Raw genomic sequence first — 19,390 nt, forward strand, 5'->3', positions numbered from 1 at the left:
GGTACGGTTTATGTTTTCGTCTAACCGAGCAAACAGAGGGTTTTCTGTATATTTACAATAAATAAATAATAGTACTATTACTGTAATGTCGGTTGATTTCAGCGCACGCACGCGCTTTTAAAGCTTGTGAAGAACCTGAATGTACAAATATTTTGGTGATTTCGTATAGTAGTTTGGGGATCACATTCAACGTGATACGCGTGGTTTCCATGATGATGTAGTTTGTAAGCGAAAGAAGAACAAATATCAAATCCTGTCCTACTATGTTCTACACTTATTCGTTCTCTTCAGCGCAGTCATTCAATGATTTTTCAAATTCAATTTCAGTTCCATGCACCAGGTGTAGATACGTAGTTCACATATCCTCAAAAATGGGAATGATACCAATTTCTCTTCATTGAAAGCATTCGATTCTGTGTGCAACTTTATTCAGTTTAGAAGTGAATGAATGACGAAGTAGCTGGTCGTCTCGGGACGATCTGGTTCCATTGCCTAGTGATCACTTCTATATATCTGTAATGTTGTAATCTATATATTTTTTAAGCTGATATTGCAAAAACTAACTGAATATTATGTTGTAGTGACGTTCGCTAATCAGCTAAAAGTAAATATTAAAATTTTAGCAAATTTATTCAACTGATACGACGTGCAAATGAGAGTCTCCCTTTGTTTACTTTCTCTTTAGATTCTTTCGGCACATCCAAAAACACTCCACTAAAATTTCCTGTACGTATCGGTAAACTACGATTTCGACTGGCGTAATATTCAAAGAGGTAAGCAATAAACGTGAAAATTAATGACGGAAAAGAAAATAAACCAACAGAGGCTCATATTTGCACGTATTACTATTTAAATAATTGTATTGGTTTAGAATTTTTTTATCTATCGTTCTTCTGAATATAGATAAAAATTTTGTTAGATTGTTTACTACGACACTACTTCCCGTATTATCCAGATATACGATTCCGTAACGTACGATCAGTTGGAGTGTCGAATTAAACAATCCTTAAATATACCTAGAAATTTGTAGAAATCGTTGCGAGCACTGGACCGTTCATGTTAAACCAAACGCAGATTGATAATGGAAGTTTCTTCATTTTTTCTCTTTTTTCTTTTCTTCCGTTTATGATCTCGAAACTCGAAACCAAATAAAAATCCTCGAACAACTTGCTCCAATCAATGAAAAAACGGGAACCGAAACGCTCCTGACTACCGGCAACCGTTCATCAATAAACCCTGTTTACATGCTAATCCCTACCCTTTCCTTTCTTTTCCCCAAACCGACCCATAAATCATACTAATGTTTGACACCTGGGCATCGCTCGCGAAACTTGCTGATCCACCACTAAGAAGAAGCCGAACGAATGTTACGAGTTTCTCGATCTGACCGACGTTGATGATTGTGTGAAAACCGCACTGGCATCCACTCTGTACACACCAGCTTCGGTTGGCGGTAGCAGTGGTGGCAACGGCATCGAATACTACACCGGCTTCAAAGGCAGCCGCAAACAATTTCGAACCCGACGGAGACAGTCGAATGCATCCTCGGTGATGTCCTCCTCCGACGGATCCGGTGTGTACGAGTACGTCCCGTACGATTCCCGGCGATATCCACCCTATCCGCATCTGGTGCCCGCCACCAGCTATCAATCCTATCCTGGCTCACCGGAGTACCACCATAGTCCCCACTTCCCGTACAGTGTAGCCCCGCTGATGGACGGTTGTGTCGGTTCGGCAGGATTATATCGCCATCCTTCGACAGCGACGGTGAAACGCACCGGCAGTGCTAGATCTACGGAGCATCACGCCGCCGCCGGAAGAGCATCGCACTACCAACAGCAGGTGCAGTCTTGGTCACCGGTTGGGGTGGCTACTTCTTACTCTTCCTACGCACTGCCAAACAATTCTGGTAAGCGGCTATCCCTGCTCAGCAGAGATTACTGTCTTCGTTTATTAAATTGAGTTTCGTTGTTGTTCTCACATTACTCTACTCTTCTGTTAGTTGTTTTATTTTGTTTGCAATTATTGCGTAGGCTCGTTAGATTTACCTATAGTTTTTTCTTTTGGTTCACAGTCAGTTATCTTTTATTAAATGCGTTGCTTTTCTCTACACTACATTTTGTGTTCACTTGTGAATCAGTTTCACGATTTCACTAGTATTGCTGTAATCCATCTTTTTAACACTAGTGATAATCAGAAACCACACATTCACGCATTTGCAATTATTTATCCCGTGGTTGTTGTTGTGTTAGTTTGCTAAAACTGTGTATATCGCTCCCGATAGTGTGATACTGTAACGCATAGGATAGTTGAAATTGAAACGTAAAAGTCAGATTTTGACAATACTAGAATACGTATAAGAAAAGAATAAGATAGTTTTTGTTGTGAGCGAAAGCAGAACAGTGTGTCTAGCTATGTCAGGTATGCAAAATAGGCTCGATGGAACTATCCAAGTCAGTCTTGGATCACATACATTTGGAGCAACATCAGATGTTGCTTCAAACTGTTCTCAACCCCTATTCGGCAGTTTTAACGCCGCCACCCGCGTTATGGCTTGGTAAGGCCAAACTGGTGTCGAAGGGGGTCAATTAAGGTTGTCTGACGTATTCTTGATGGTCACATCGTTGGCGTCTCTGCATTAAAATCGGCAGACAGCCTTTGTTGATTATGAGATTAGGGAATTTGTATAACGTGATATATAATGTCTTTTTCGCTTCAGATTGTTGGTAATTGCGCCAATAGCGTCTCAGATACGAGTTCGGCAAATGGAATGATAGAGATTTCGATTCTATGAGACGATCGATCCACGGTGTCAAAATGCCGGCAGAGATGAGCCACGGCAAGCTGTAATTTTGTAGGCATTAGCGCGAATTTCAAAAGAAGAAATGAGACACTGAAATGAAATCTGTAAGTAGCACTAACACATATATCCTATACATACAATTTTACTCTACTGCAGTGTACTACAGTATACTGGGATGGCGCTGGGTATGTGGCCTTCGACTGGCATGGGCCCATCTCATTGGTTAGGATGTTTTCATGACTGGATGGCACACGTGTGCTCCTACTTACAAGTGGATGGATCAATTTGCTTGAGTGAAGAATGTATGGGTAATGCTAGTTGTCGACTCTTTTGACCTTGGGTGTGAGGCTAGTTCAGGAAAGATGAAAGATGAAAAAGCACAATTGTAGGAAAAAGTATTCGTGAGTAATAACTAATACACTCAAGTTTTTTTACGCGGTTTTTTTTGCGCGGTATTTTTTACGCGGTTTTTTTACGCGAATTTTGAAATTTACGCGGTTTTCATTTCCGCGGATTTTGAAATTTACGCGGTTTTTAAAATTTACGCGGTTTTCATTTACGCGGATTTTGGAATTTACGCGGTATCCATCAACGAGGTTCCCTTTAACGCGGATTCTTAAATTTAAGTGGTCTTCATTTAGGGGGATTTTGAAATTTACGCGGTTTTCATTTACGCGGATTTTGAAATTTACGCGGTTTTCATTTACGCGGTTTTTAAAATTTACGCGGTTTTCATTTACGCGGATTTTGGAATTTACGCGGTATCCATCAACGAGGTTCCCTTTAACGCGGATTCTTAAATTTAAGTGGTCTTCATTTAGGGGGATTTTGAAATTTACGCGGTTTTCATTTACGCGGATTTTGAAATTTACGCGGTTTTCATTTACGCGGATTTTGAAATTTACGCGGTTTTCATTTACGCGGCATGCATCCCCCGCGTAAAAAAAACCTGAGTGTACTGCTAGCATTTTCACCGTACCCATTAATAATCGAATGATCCATTTCGGACCTAGGAGACAAAAAGGAGTTTAGGAAGAGACAAGCGGAGTCAATGCGAAATTCTCCTCTATGATGTAGACTCCATCGCGATGGTAGCATGATTTCCATAGAATTGGATATAGATAACACGAAATTATACATTCCCTAAATTAAACTTGTGCCAAACAGTATATATGTAGGTATGTTTATTTTTTTGTTTTTTTTTTATGGTAAGGCAAGATTTAAAAAAGCTTCAAAAGCCTGGCCTCACGGTGTTCAGCCACTAAAACACTTCTTACTCTTTTCGCCCATCTTCTCCACGGAACTACATCAAGGTATTACTTCATGTAGGAAGCTCGTTGTGCTTTCGTCGCACCTCTTTCTTCTACCCTATCTCGGAGCCTCACTTGATTGACGCTCGACTCTTTTCTTGCCTTTTGTCTCCATCTATTATCTCCATCTCCATTTAGCTCTCATCCCCGTGAGCCGTTTAGATGCGGATTTCATGAGCCATTTAGCTCCTGATTCCGTGAGTCATTCAGCTCCCTGCCACGACCTACTCGGAAAGTCCCCGGTGGTGAACTCAATGTTGTGTTGAGGTCTGTCCAGCGATTCCTGTTCACTGGTGTCCCTACCACTGCTAGCTATTCGACGCGGTCTACTTGCTCTAATTCACGGTGGTGGATCTAGCCAGCTCATGAGCTACCTGGTAGGGAGTCGAGGTCGGTCCAGTGATTTCGAGAAGTTCCCCCAACGACCCGAACCCGTTGCTATGTGAATGTAAGTTCGTATGTATGAAAGTATGCTTGCATGTATGCATGCCTTGTGAGAGCAGGAGCAATGAATTTCTGAGCAACATGGAAGGACAGCCTCTGAGCCGCCATAACGCTCATGGAAAGCCGGGTGCGCGGTTATAGGTTTGGCCGTAATGCACTGCACATACCTAAAGATGCAACAGTGAGCCGTAAGGTGGACAGTTAATGCACACAGGTTGTAGAAATAAGTTGTTGAAACAGCCCACTGATAAATAACAAATAACAAAAAATAACAAGAATAGAATAAGAAGTTGAAGTTGAAATTCACTACTTGCAGAAATAGTTTTCTTCCATTCGATGCTTGCGCATAACTTTATACCTCATCACCTTCATTAACGAGGTCGAACAATCCGGGTGTTTCGAATGATGAGTGAATTGCAGATTCTCAGATTACTCGATCTTGAATCATCTCTCTACAATTTTCTTGTAAACTAACCGCGCACACATTTTCTTTGACTGCACAGATCCGTCCAGTGCGGAGTCTATCCCGAAATCGACAACTTCGTTCCGGCTTTTCGCTAAACATAACATTAGCTGGTTTCTTCCGGTATTCGCGCATATGTCTTCTGATATCAGCAGTGCTGATTTGGTTGACTTTGATTCACATCTGCAAATGATTCGGAGCAAATAGAGACTTTTCTGATTTCTACCATAACTACATTGATCTAGAACATAGCCCGTTTGTATTTTGATAAGTGTAAATCTCGCCGCTTGTAGATTCACGACTCTCTTAAGGGTCGAGCAGAATGATCCTTAACTGCTGCTTCAGTGCAAACCCTATTTAAAAACTATCATAGTTATCGTGACAAAGAAATCTCTTCAGGTGAACAGCAATCCACATTTTGGAAGACTTTTTATAACCGGCTGTGGTGTTCCGTCCGTGTAATACGTGTAATATGATGATCAGTTTTTATTCAAGCATTTGGGTTTGCTCTAAGATACCAAATCTGAGATGTCCCCCTGCTTTGCTTTTTTTTCGAGTTGTCAACTAACAGTCAACCATATGATATTAGATTATTAGACTATTAGTGGTGGTAGTTGGGATTTGTATTGTAATAGTGGTAGTATTCGAAGAACTAATGTATTTTTGTTATTTGGTAGGATCGTAGGTTTAGCTGTATTTTGGTTCGGAGCTGTTAGAGTTTGGGAAAACATAGCACCGGTGGAAGGACATATGAGATGACTAGACTACTGTTAGAAGCATAATTGTCCCATGTGTATAGGGATTCCCATAGCACATGGGACAGTTATGCTTGTAGCGGCAGTAGATAACTTTCACACATATACAAATATGTGTCTCTCAGGGGGCAACAGGGACGATCATTTCGGGACTTGGATTTCGCTATTCTACTTCCTCAATAGGGAATAGTTAGTGGCTAGGCTAATGGTGAAGTTGCCGTCACCTTGATAACCCGTTGACAAACCTCTGGGTACGTCCATAGTCGTCGCCAAAGTGGTTGGTATTAGGTTTAGATACACCATTCCCGATTTCCATGAAGGATTGTGTCAACCCTGGCATGTCTTCATTGTTTGTCATCTATGGGATCACGAGGGGCGACCATGTACAGCATACAGAACGCGGCCAGGAGTTGCGACCCGACAAAATGCAGAACAACAGTGGTAATTAAAAGCAACTGAGTAAAACTACAAAAAAAGGATCCAACGAACGACAACGTATGCATCTCGTTAGCATACGGAAAAGCGAGTGTGTTCATAAAAAGCTGAAAACTTGCGTCAGCATCAATCCTGGTGGCCACTTTGACTTCAAGTAGTGACAAGCGTCAAAAACAGCAGGCTAAGTTCCATGGAGTTGTAGGTCTTTTAATAAACAAGATGTTAACACTTAATTTTATGGGCTCAGAACCATTCTGCGGAGTCTCATCGAGTGTTTTTAAAATGGAACAGAAAATGTGAAATTGGAGTACCGTAACTGAACTACGATAATCAAACAAATGTATCTCACGCAACGATAAAAAAGACTGGAGTTGCTTAGACTAAAAAAAGAGCTATGCAACACGGCAGGACAACTTATCGGACATTGCCAATAAATATCATCGTAAGAAAATTGGTAAGCTTCCAAATGATACATGCCGCGTCCGCGGGTCTGAAAGTGGAACATTAGAACATCTGCTCAGCGAATGTAGTGCATTGATATAACGCAGACTAGTATCCCTCGGTAAAGGAACACTAGAACCTTTTGACATTTGGACTGCAAATCCCAGGTAATAAGCTTCATACGAAGTGTTGTGCCGGGAAGTGTGTGTATCTCAATAAATACAATCACTCACTAATATAGTGATCATAGGAGATACTACACTTAGATAAAATAAGTAGCTTACTACAATAGATCTAAATGCAGGTTGCAATGGTCCGTCTACTATAAAAAAGAGATCAAGCAACTAGTAACGGGTATATAAAGTCCGCCATGAATGCCGTCGAAAGAGAGCAGAATACGTTGAGAGCGCCGAAAAATCTTTTGACGAGGCCAAGGCAAAAGCATTATCGCAGGAAGCATTAGTGCCGAAGGGTTGTCGGAATCTATGCACGGGGAAACAAAATAGGAAGACGCCTGGAGTAAAGCTGGAATTGCAGAAAGAAAAGAAGAATACCTAAATCTCATCGGCAAAAAATATGTGTGATGCATTGATCGTCGAGGTAAAGAAAAGAATTACATATGCTGAACTACTTCGGAAAGTAAGAATCGATCCGGAGCTTAAGCATTTGGGGGAGAATGCGGTGAACACCTGCCGCCCTCCGAAAGGCGAGATGTACTTCGAACTGAAGGAAGACTACGGTTAAAGTGGAATCTGTCCCACTACCAGTTATCGCTTGCAGAGATCTAGACAAGATCATATCACGAGACAAGCTGAAAAAACGCCAAAGGAACGATGCCATTCTGGAGATGCGCCAACAGTAATGCGAATGAGGAAGGCATATGGCGATACGCAGATGGCGTCGATACAACTTTTGATGACCGAACCTAGCAAGCTGTTTGAATAAGGCCGAATCTAAGTTTGGAAGTCAGTGTGTTCTTTGAAGATTGCTCCTAGGCTTACCGACCAAATGAAGGTTTGCTTCAAATGCATGAGCTTCAATCACCAGGCGAGCAACTACAATTCAATCACCAGGCGAGCGACTAGAAAGGTCTGGACAAATCTGATCTGTGCTGTAAACGGGGGGTGTCCATCTCCTACAAGAGACTGCATATCACCGTATGAGGACAGTGATCTTATGACGTTGACCGGCAAAGCTTGCTGGCTTTTCTTTAACGTTTTGCGTTACAGACCGCCAAAGATTTTGCCGAAGTTTAGGCTACGAAATCCCCGCGTGATTTGGTTGGTCCTCAAGCCGGACGAAAACTTTTTCGGATTAATGAGAACTTGACCACTGACAAACAAGTTCTAACTATATTTTACAAATTGATTGCCTTAAATAGTCTAAAATTGACAATTCGTCATTTAGCACACCCTTTATTTTCTAGTGCTAAATGTGATTATTATTCATACCCAATTTCCTGATACAAAAGAAGCTAGAGGATGCACTGCTACATTATTCCTTTCAATGTCGGTAATTTACATGCTTCACTAACTGTTTGAATGAAATGCAACTTGGCTAAAGGGGTAATATCGAACCCGAATTCAAACGCGGAAACGCGTCCCGTAATTGTAATTAGATTCCGGTATGCATTTAAAGGGCGAACATGAAATTATTGCGACACATTCAACAGGGCATAACTTTTTTACCATTGGGTAAAAATCAACCAAATTTTGCACACTTTCTCATTGATGTGTATTGTTTACATGCTGTCAAACTCGAAGTCGTGTTTTTCGATTCAACCAAAATGGAGGTGAACCAACGCGAGTCGAGAGAACAAATTCTTTCCAAACACCTGGAATTTTCTGACATGTCGCACCGGCAGTTGGGAAAAATGTTGAACATTCACCATTCAACCGTCTCCAGAGTGTTGAAGCGGTTCCAGGAGCGGTTGACGTTGGACCACGGCAAAGGAGCTGGAAGAAAACCGGGACCGGAGAACAAAAAGACGGAGGGAAAGGTGAAGCGCATGATTAAAGCAAATCCCAACGTCTCAAGCCGTGATTTGGCTAAAAAAATCGGCATGTCGCAGAGCTACGTCCAGAATGCAAAGAAGAGAGCTGGACTACATACATACAAGGTACAGAACTTCCCAAACCGCGATGAGCGGCAACAATCGACGGCTAAAACTCGGGCACGGAAGCTCTACGAGAAGATGCTGACAAAATATGGCTGCTGCGTGATGGACGGCGAAACGTATATAAAAGCCGATTTTAAGCAAATTCCGGGGTTGGAGTTTTTTAACGGCAAGAGCAAGTTCTATGTGGACGACAAATTTAAGAAGAAGAAAATGTCGAAGTTCGCCTCCAAATATCTCATTTGGCAGGCCATCTGCTCTTGTGGACTGAGGAGTGAGCCTTTCGTGACAAAGGGCACAGTAAATGGCGAGATCTACAAATCTGAGTGCCTCGAGAAGCGCCTTTTGCCGTTCTTGCAGCAGCACGACGAAGCTCCGCTATTTTGGCCAGATTTGGCATCATGCCACTATTCTAAAAGTGTCCTGGAGTGGTATGAGGCCAATTCTGTCCATTTTGTTCCAAAGGACATGAATCCGCCAAACTGTCCGGAGCTGCGCCCGGTGGAGCAGTACTGGGCAATGATGAAGCGGGATCTTCGGAAGAGTAAGAAGACAGTCAAAGATGAGAAGGACATTTTAAGAAAATGGAAAAAAAACTGAGAAACTGGTACCGGATGACACTCTAAAGACTTTGAGAGGGCATCAAGCGAAAATGCGTTCAATTTTACACTCAAGGCTCCATCGATTAACTTTTCTTTTTTTATTCATTTCGTTTATTTGATAGGCACAAATGCGTTAGCTTGGCGGTGCCAAATTCTTTTGTTTTTACATTTTGGATATCTTAAAACTAGGAGGACTTTTCTTTTGATTTTTGAAGTAAATATATGTCTAAAACTACCCTAAAATTTTGGTTTGATTTTAAACATTATAAGAAAATTGGCAAGACATTTTCGGTGTCGCAATAATTTCGTGTTCGCCCTTTAGTCACCATCGTCTGCGTGGACAGCGTAAATTTGATGCTATTGCTCGTGGTTTTTACAAGACCGATCTCGACAACTACTGGTTTGGCCCGCTTAGTAGGCTAGATCCTCCGCCGGAGACTGAAACCGATGGTGGGCGCTGACTCCTTTAGGAAGTACGATATCGCGAGAAATTCTGTCGCCGGGTACTCCCAGTCGGAATAGAGTAGTTACACCGCCGAGGTCTTGCCAAGTCGATGTTCGGATCAAAATGGCTCAAGTACGCAGAGGATTCAAACGGCTTTATGTATGCAGAGAATAATGGATTACAAGAGGAAAACCGCGAGCTAAATAGCTCAATGGTCGATCAATTCAATGGATCAAGCTAGACTCCTAGTTAATTGCGGAAACTTCCCGAATAAAAGAATGAGGTACGAAATAGCATAATCAAGCTTTCCGCGAAGTAATAGTGATACCGTGGGGAATTGAAGCAAGGTGGGTTTTTAGTGGTACGAAAGTGATTCCCAGCAGTGCCAACACTCTAAAGGCAAAAAAGGCGTAAAATTTTTCAACCTTCCCATAAAAACACCCACTCAAATACATACTCTATCTTTCTCTCTCTCTTCCCGACGTAATCGTTAACGGTGGTGTTGGTAAGACGTGGATATGGAAAAACGTGAGATTTAGATTCAGTCCGACCACCGATTGTACACCCTTGCGATAATACAAACACTCGAGCACTTTGCGATAAAACCATGGTGATTTGACAACGCGTTGATGACGAATTCATAAATATTGTCTCCGCCGCGAATATACAAACGCCTACTCTTAAGCTATCATGTATCTTCTACGTTTACGTTCCATAAAAAACCAAGTATTGCTGCTTCCTTGTCTACTCTATTAATTGATTCTCTGATAATGCTATTTCTTCGTTTCCAGTTTCATCTTGTTACGTAATCATCAGATTCACCACCCGCTGCCGGAGCAGTGTTTTAGTGTGTGGCATTTACCGTCTCATCTGGTACTGTAAAGCCTATGCCTTCAGTTGAACCCAGGTATCTGCTACGCCGCCATGATTTCTATGCCAACATCAAAAAACATCGCGTTAGGGTCGATTCACAATAAACAGAATTAATTTTATTCGACACATGTTGTGATAGTCGAGTTCGTTTAATTTGTTGGTGCACCATGGTGTAAAGTTATTGTTATTCACCGACATGTCCAAAACAACACATTTCTTCAATTGGCTATCCTATATTTTCGCTTTTTAACAAATGTCTGAAAATTGAGTCATGCCGTACGGTATCTGTCTAGTGAAAATCGAGCTTCGAGCAGAACAATTTGAACTGTCAGTGGGGCCCATAATTTGTGTGCCCGCTGAGATGTTGACTTATATCAGTTCAATATAAATGGGATAGGGGTGCCATATACGTGGTTGAACCACACTAAAAAATAAACTTATTTCAGTTATTGATGTCGAGAATCATTTTAATCCTCTCCCGGCTGAGTCACTGGTTTGGAAATACATTAAAAATACTGGAAAAGCACAATCGAAAAAAAATATATATCCCTATTTGTCAGTATACAACAGTGTGTAGTATGGGTTTAGTAACGCATAGTGTTGTTTGCTTGTAGTTGATCCTAGACCAATATATTTCATGTGACCCAACTTCGTGATGTATGTTTAAGCGTCACTGAACCTGTAGTTCTGAGTTTGGTAAGCAGCTCTTCAAAGTTTTTAAACTTATCCTAACGTGCCGTTCTACCTATACGTATTATTATACCATGTGCATAAGTAATCTCATATAACGGAAAAATTAGGCGTATGACAGCAGTAAATTGCTTCGTAATAGCTAGTTTGAACAAAATCTATGCTTATTTCCTTTTACAACGGTTTTGCCAGTATAAAATTAGAATAGTTCGTTTCTATGTTATCAATTTAAATACCATGTAACGTGAGTTAACCGATTCTCTTCTCTCTGTTCTTTTTTCTCCGCTTCCAGTGAACGGTAGCCTTGAAACATCTTACTCCGAATACGACGACTGCGAAGAGCAACTTAGTTGCTCTACCGGAACTGTCAACTATCGAGGCGGCAGCGGGAGAAGTTTCGTTCAGACAGCAGTAGAATCGTTTGGTTCGACAGCCGCGACGACACTAACAACGACATCGGTGGTGACTACGACGAGCATGCCTCCACATACCAATAATTCCCATTATCAGTCACAGCAACAACAACAGCAATCACAACAGCAACAACAACAGCCCCAACACCAGTCGCAAGGTCAACAGCAGCCAACACAAGTTCAGTCGGGAAGTCAGCCTTCAAATGGCCACAATGTAGCAGGAAGTGCCAACCGAGGTTCTGGTGAGCAGCAAACCATCGTTGCAGCTCCATCAGCACATCAAGCGATGTATCCATCGCAAGGAATTCCGGCAGGTTACATGTCCGGTGGACCGCACAGTAATGCGGTATATCCGATGCAGGTCATTCCCCAACCACTACCAGGAAACGTGTACGTTAGCAATTTAACAGCGAATGTGAATGTGCACGGTTATATGCCGCATGGAATGCCATCTTACATGGCTGCCGCTGGTACTCCTCCAGGCTCAACCGGAGCCTTTATTGCCAGCGAAGTGCCTGCTGGGCATGAAATACAGGTGTTGGGATCCCGAGGGGAGGCAGCTCGAGGAGCAATCAGACGTAATGGAAGAAGTAGCAGGATAGGAACCACTCCTCGTCTTCGAGGAGCATACATTCCGCACCATATTACGCAACAAGCAGTTGTACAGCAGGGCCAACCACACCAACCGCAACCGGTTCAACAGGGACAAACTCAAGTACAGCCACAGGGTATCCAGCAACAACAGCAGCAGCCAGCGCAAGGTCCAAGCCAGCAACAACCTCAGCAGCCACCTCAGCAACACACACCAGAGCTTATGCAACACCAGATGGCAATGGAACATCAGCAAATGATGAGTCCTGCACAGCCTTACGGATATGGTGGTGGGTACTATTTTCCGCTGCAGTTCTATCAGCCACATGTAGGGCATCCATCTGCTCAACATGCGACAGGAGCTCCGATATTCCAGGTGCCCATGTACTCGTCACCTATGTACGGATACACGCCAGGTGTTATGTATCCTTCGGTGTATCCACCAGAGTATGCAGTGTACGTCGATAAAGGGGATGAGCAAAACCCTCAACAGCCGCCGGAGGAAGGCGTTATGCATCCCGAAATGTGGCAACCTCCGACAATGTTGGAATACAATCCAGAATCCGGTGAGTACATTCCACATGAGGATGACGGAGCAATGATGCAACCGGTACAACCTACCATGCAACCCATGGCGCATGTACTCGATCCGAATGTACCCAACTTCACCATGCAAATGGGTCCTCCGACTCCGATCCAAACAGAAGAGTATGGTTCTATAACACCGACTCCATCAGAGGAGTACAACGTTATCAACAATAACGAGATGATGTCTCCAGATGCCAACCTAATGTCGTCTCCCTCTTCGAATGCTTCATCTCAGCAGAACTTGACTCAGAGCGACTTGTACCTTGTGCCACAACAATCTCAACAAGAACCACATCCTCAGCAAATGCTTCCGCAGCATGTCCAACTTATTGAAATATCCCAAGAAACAGTCATCCATCACGACCAACAACAGGCGTTGATTGATCACGATAACAACTATATCATCGAAGAGGCGCAACCTTTGTACACCGAACCAATGACTCCATCACCACCACCACCACCACAACAACCTCAACCGCATCACATACATACACAATCGGAAGCTCCCATTGATAACAGTTGCTACAATCCTGCACCCATTACTCAGGATCAAACACCAATACCGTCGTTGCCTGCACAAATACCGGAACACACAGAAATATTGCCGCAAAGCCAAGTACAGGAACATGCCCCAGCTCCGATGACGGTAGCTGCTCCAATCACTGCACCAATGCCTACTCCAACTCCAACTCCGGTTACACCTGTAGTAGCACCCTCACCAATCCCTATACCATTACCGATAACTATTACCCATGTTCCTCCACCTCAGCTCAATAAACCACCTCCACCGATTCCGATTGAGTTCTTAAAACTCGACCAGCGACAGAAGGAGCAACTACAGCAACAACAACAGCAGGCACAGTCAATAATTAATGACACCAACAATAATCAGAAAAAGAGAACAAATGAAGTCGCTTCAGTGGCCACTCCTGCGACCGTCAGTGACAAGACTAGTGGCAGTAGCGATATGAGTAGCAGTAAACCAGTACCAAACCAGCAAGGCGTTACAAATAGTAGCAAGAGTCAGATGACTGCTGATGAACTAGCGAAACTAACTAGGGCAGTTCAAGAAAAATTTGTCCTCAAAGACGATCGTCGCAGCAATGCTTATCGAAGCACCTGGTCTTCGCATATTCCTGCTACCACCATTTCGTCATTTACGTCATCTACGACCACCGTCGTGCAGCATAATACCCAGCAGAAAAAAGCAACCGCATCGGTTTCTGTGTCGGCAATTCCAAATAAGGAGTTCTCTAGTATCAGCAGCACGAGCAGCATGTCGGGTCCAACTAAGCCTTACTACAAAAATACTTCACCCGTTCCGTTCACCACACTTGGAACTACGTCCGCACCTCTGTCGATGCACAAGCCATTACTAGTGCCGCAGAAATCGTTCAGCTCTGTCGAATCGTCGTCCATCGTATCTGGTGGCCCCATCATGGAATCGAAAAAAGTGGAAGCAATCCCACATCGTGAGATGCACAATACGCCTCTTCCGCCTCCGGGTCCACCACCATTGCTATCTGTACCGCCTCCGCAACCTCCCTACACATCAGGCCCGACCTCTTATGCGCCTCCTCCGGTAACAACGGCCGCGCCTCCCGCTATGTCCTGGGCCAGCCTGTTCAACTCGTCCTCCTCGTCAAACTCGGCTACCCCGGCCACCAGTGTCGTACAGCCAGCCGTCAGTGCTGGTCCAGCGCTTCCAACTCCGTCTCCATTCGCGCCCAGCTTCATCCCCCACCTGCAGCGCAATCAGTCTACATCGTCACCCTCCCAGCCGATGAGCATGTCCGGTGGCGCAAGTAGCATGTCCGGTTCGTCGTTGTCACAACCAACGCTCGATGCTCAATCGAAGAAACCCATCGCTAAGGTGCTCCCTTTTGATAAAAACAACAGCAGCGGAACCAGCAGCTCCAGCACCGGAATGTCATACTCGACTGCCTCTGTCCAGGGTCTTCCATCTACCGGTGCCGCTTCTAGCTCGGCGGCCAATCGGGATAAAAACGTGCAGACAAAGCCGGAACAGTTGGATGAGAATACGCTGAAGCTTGGAGGTGAGTGTCTGAATGATAAAGGCAGTTTACAATTGATATCGATGATTTTGTTTCTATTTTATTTAGATAAAAATTACAATATCACAATTTGTGTTAACAAACAAAAGCATGACATAATGTATGAAAAGTCCCCTATTTGGGTTATAATATCGTGTGTGTTTTTAAAAAGGGCCAATAAGAATGCTGTCAAAACTCACTTTGAGGGGAAATTCCGGATAAACTATTATTCGTCAATTACAGATCACAGCAGTAGACGATAGAAAACACCTTTCTTTGTCATAAAATGTTATCATCCGTGCTCGATGAGTAACGGTTTGTCGGAAATTTTCACGCAAATTGAATTTCGGCAGTATGCTCATTGGCAATATTTAAGAAAAAATGCGAGAATTGATTGTTCTAGATGTCTAAATCAGTTAGGAAAAAGTAAAGGACTTATTTCAACTTATGTATATATTCTTAACCCATTATAACCCAGGGGCTTCAAAAAATGTGCCAAATGCAGCGATATCTTCAATTCCACCAAAAAATGTATGAAAGATTATGGGAAAAACAAAATCACCGCTTAAAAGGGTTTTGAGAATGAAAATATCTTGTGCCGAAATTTTGGTACGCTTAAATAAAAACAACAAATTTTAAGTTGTTTGACATATTTCTTCGGATTTTCTGATAGACAACACTTCTTTTACACCTGTAGGAACGTTTTGTCACATAATGGAATTATTAGCACGAATTCCAACAATAAAATTCAATTAAATGTATTGCTTACTTTTCAGCCGCCATTTGCCCCAACTATACACGTTTCAAAAATGTAAACAAAATTATGAAAAATGGCAGTTGTCTTGTTTCACAATGAAATATGAGGTGTAATGATCTTATTAGTGCAATAATAAAGCAGTTAGATGCCAAAATTCTGCAGTAAATACGCGTTAAACGATGGATAGTTCTGCGTATGAAATTTCACTACAATTTCGCTAGGATATAATGGGTTAATTCGAAAAAAAAAAAACATTCCGCATCAGGTGCGGATGGTTTGTCATATGAGATACTTCGTCTACTACAACCCAAACTAGTGAAGAAGCTACTTGAACGATGAGTTTAAACAAATTAAAGCGATAGCTATACCAAAATCTGGCAGAGACTAAAATTTACCTTCCAGCAAGAGACCGATATCTATGATCCTCACAATCACCAAAATTGCAAACACCGTAGTTCTTAAGCGCTTACAAATACGCATTGCTCCTCACACCTCCTTTGGGTTTTGCAAAAAATTGTCCACCCAGCATGCACATCCTACGTAGTGAATTGGATCAAGCAAAGCAAACGAGAGAACAATGTCACTGCAATGATTTGCGTCAATCTTACCATTGCTTTCATTGCGGTCAGTATAGTCAAACTAGAGGAAATTATTTTCAGTTTCTGAGTTCCACCGGAAATGGTGTTTTGGATATCTGTGTTTTTGCGAAATAGAAGAACACGCTTGCATGAGAGATAAAATAATGACACGTACTACCAACAATGGTCTACCACAAGGGGACGTGCTATCCCCAACACTTCAATATTTTTACGACAAAGCTTCATAAAATCGAAGAAAATGGTGTTAATTGTGTAAATTTCGCTCTAGCGAAGAAACTGATTAAATTGGATGAAATAGTACAACTATATTTTAACAAACTTACACATGCTGCAGAAGTTCTGAACTTCAAAATCAATCTAGACAAAACATCCTTTTCGATCTAAAATAATGACAAGCACCTGAATCTTCAAAGAAACGGGCCAAACGTGGAATCAGTAAGAAACCATAAGTATTTGGCATCGATACTGCACCGATACATGAGTTTCGGGTGCACATCATGGAATTACGAAGTGAAACTCAGGACAGACTGAATATGGTCAAAGTTTTAAGTGGAATAAAAATCGTAGCTCATCCGGAAATATTGATACGCACTTCTCCAAAGTGTTATGGAACACGGTTGTGTAGTACACTGTAACGCGAAAACAAGTAACCGCAAAATGATTTCTGTGGTTAATAATCAATGCCTGAGGAAAATCACAGGTTATACACTAGAGTGACAGGAAAAAAATGACCCCTATCGACCCACCTTTGAGTCGATTCCTAGTCCCACCAGGAGTACATGTTCCAAATTTGAAGCGAATCGGACAAGTCTAGATACCGAACCAACGTGCCTGAAGTTTGTATGAGATTTTTCGACAATTTACATGGAGAAAGCCCACTAACTCGCCTTTTTGCCGCTAGATGGCACTGTATGCATCGAATTATCACTGTAAGTAAAAATAAGAAAGACAATTTAATTGTCTACAACTTTGTCGAAGACTGCTTGTCAATCCGGCTTTGTTTAAAGAAGTTATTAAACTTTTAACGAAGTGATGTCTGACTCAGTTTTCCATGGGGCCTAGCAGTGCATGGTTATGTACTAGTACTCGATTCCCACGTACTATACATTTTTGTGAAATAACTGTTAGATTTAGCTCAATAGTATGTTCAGAAGAGTTATAGTAAATAATACGAGTCATGTTTTGGTTAGAAAATTTTAGTTCCACATTTTATCGCATAGAGGGTGCCAAAACTAACTTTTCAAAGGAAAGAGATAGATATCAGGTGTCTTCTACAAAGTTGTAGAGCAGACATTTTTCAATAATTCTTCCGAATATTTCGATATTCTATCTCTCTTCTATGAAAAGTTAGTGCTGGCGCCCTCTATGCGGTCACAGTTGGAACTAAAATTTTTCAACCAAAACATGACTCGTATTATTTACTACAATTCTTCTGAACATACTATTGAGCTAAATCTAACGGTTATTTCACAAAAATGTATAGTACGTGGGAATCGAGTACTGGTACATAACCATGCACTGCTAGGCCCCATGGAAAACTGAGTCAGACATCACTTCGTGAAAAGTTTAATAACTTCTTTTAACAAAGCCGGATTGACAAGCAGTCTTCATACACACACAACGCCACTGAATACGTTGCAGCACTGAGTGGACAACAACTCTTCGAATGAAGACAAGAATATGTTTCGGCCAAGGAAATTGCTCGTTGTTTCTCAAAGGACAATATCGTAGCTGAACTGTTAAAAAATTGACCTACCAGAGAATGAAAATGAATGCAATGGTTTCTCGTTCATGGAAGAGCTGTTTCTGAAACACCTCTGAAAAATCTCATGAGAAAAACAAATCATCACAATAGGAAAAGTTAAAATAACCTCCAATATAGAATGCTTTATCAATACAAAAAATAACCAGAACCCGATTCAATTAATACCCTTTGCGTTATGAACGGCTTACACAGAAACAGAGGACGAATTTTTACGGATGCATCCAAAGACTATGTAATCTGTGGAATTGGAATGTTGATAGAAAACATCAAAGCAGCGTTTTTACTACCGGTTAGAAAATGAAACCAGCATAACATCTGCAGAAATAATAGCCATCAGGAAGGCAACAACGCCAGTACAGGAATTTCAGCTTATCAAATTCGTTATTTACACCGACTCCAATTCGGCATGCGTTATGTTAAAAAAAAGTTGTTACAAAATTATAAAAATTGGTTTATGTGGCTAAAAATTGGGGTTTCGACTAATTTTGGGTCGCTGCTATCATTTCTGCTACCAGTATTGAAATTTCATAATTCTTTTTTTTATTATTTTTTTGTAAACTCATTTGAAGGTGTTGGTCGTTAAAGGGTTAATATGCACGTTAATAATAGTAGTCAATTACATCGGATAGCAGAAAAGGTTGTCAAAGCTAGTAAAAATCAATAATTTTTCAGCATTATGATGTTGTTTAGGCAACCAGTTTGTAGTAAGATTTATGAACTACAGGGCGTCTCCATATGGATATTTTCAGAAACATAAATGTAAAAAGTTCGACGCAAAAATGCGCACGATTAGGACTGTATATCTTGAAACTACACCACATTTTGAGTCAGACTCATGATGAGTGGGGGGAGACAATCATTGTAAGACGTATAAAGACAAATTTTTGATATGACATTCAATTGCTCAATTGTTTTTCCTTGATGCAGAGCAAACGTAAATGATATCTGCACAAAAACCTCAAATCATGATGCACAAAACACGTAAATGATTTCTGCACAAAAACCTTGCTTCATGTGACATGTTGAAAATTCATTTTTCGTCGATTATCGTAGAATTTTGAGAATTTTATTCTAATTGTGAGAAAAAATAGATAGATATTTACAAAAGAATTACAAGACATTGATTAATTGATCGCTTTAAGTTTGGTGCTGTCCTAGTTAATAGTCCATATGTTTGAGCAATCCGGGCAAATGAGTGGATCACAGTTTGCTTGCGAGTGGCCGCCGCTTCCGACGGCGGGTCGCC

At 41.8% G+C, this 19,390-nt stretch overlaps 1 protein-coding gene across 7 annotated transcripts in view; it reads left to right on the forward strand.

Moving 5' to 3' along the window:
- The window catches only part of LOC131693183 (uncharacterized), a 59,381-nt gene that overhangs the window by 15,947 nt on the left and 24,044 nt on the right, over window positions 1–19,390 (forward strand). For 2 of the 7 annotated variants that reach the window (XM_058980802.1, XM_058980804.1), the window contains exons 2-4: window positions 686–773; window positions 1,351–1,909; window positions 11,670–15,026. In XM_058980802.1, the coding sequence (XP_058836785.1) occupies window positions 1,552–1,909; window positions 11,670–15,026 (3,715 nt within the window). In that variant the 5' untranslated portion in view covers window positions 686–773; window positions 1,351–1,551. The remainder of the gene's footprint in view (window positions 1–685; window positions 774–1,350; window positions 1,910–11,669; window positions 15,027–19,390) is intronic. The other 5 variants (XM_058980801.1, XM_058980803.1, XM_058980805.1 and 2 more) reach the window with 3 other exon arrangements.

This window comes from Topomyia yanbarensis, chromosome 3 (genome assembly GCF_030247195.1).
Source record: "Topomyia yanbarensis strain Yona2022 chromosome 3, ASM3024719v1, whole genome shotgun sequence".
Lineage (NCBI taxonomy): Eukaryota > Metazoa > Arthropoda > Insecta > Diptera > Culicidae > Topomyia > Topomyia yanbarensis.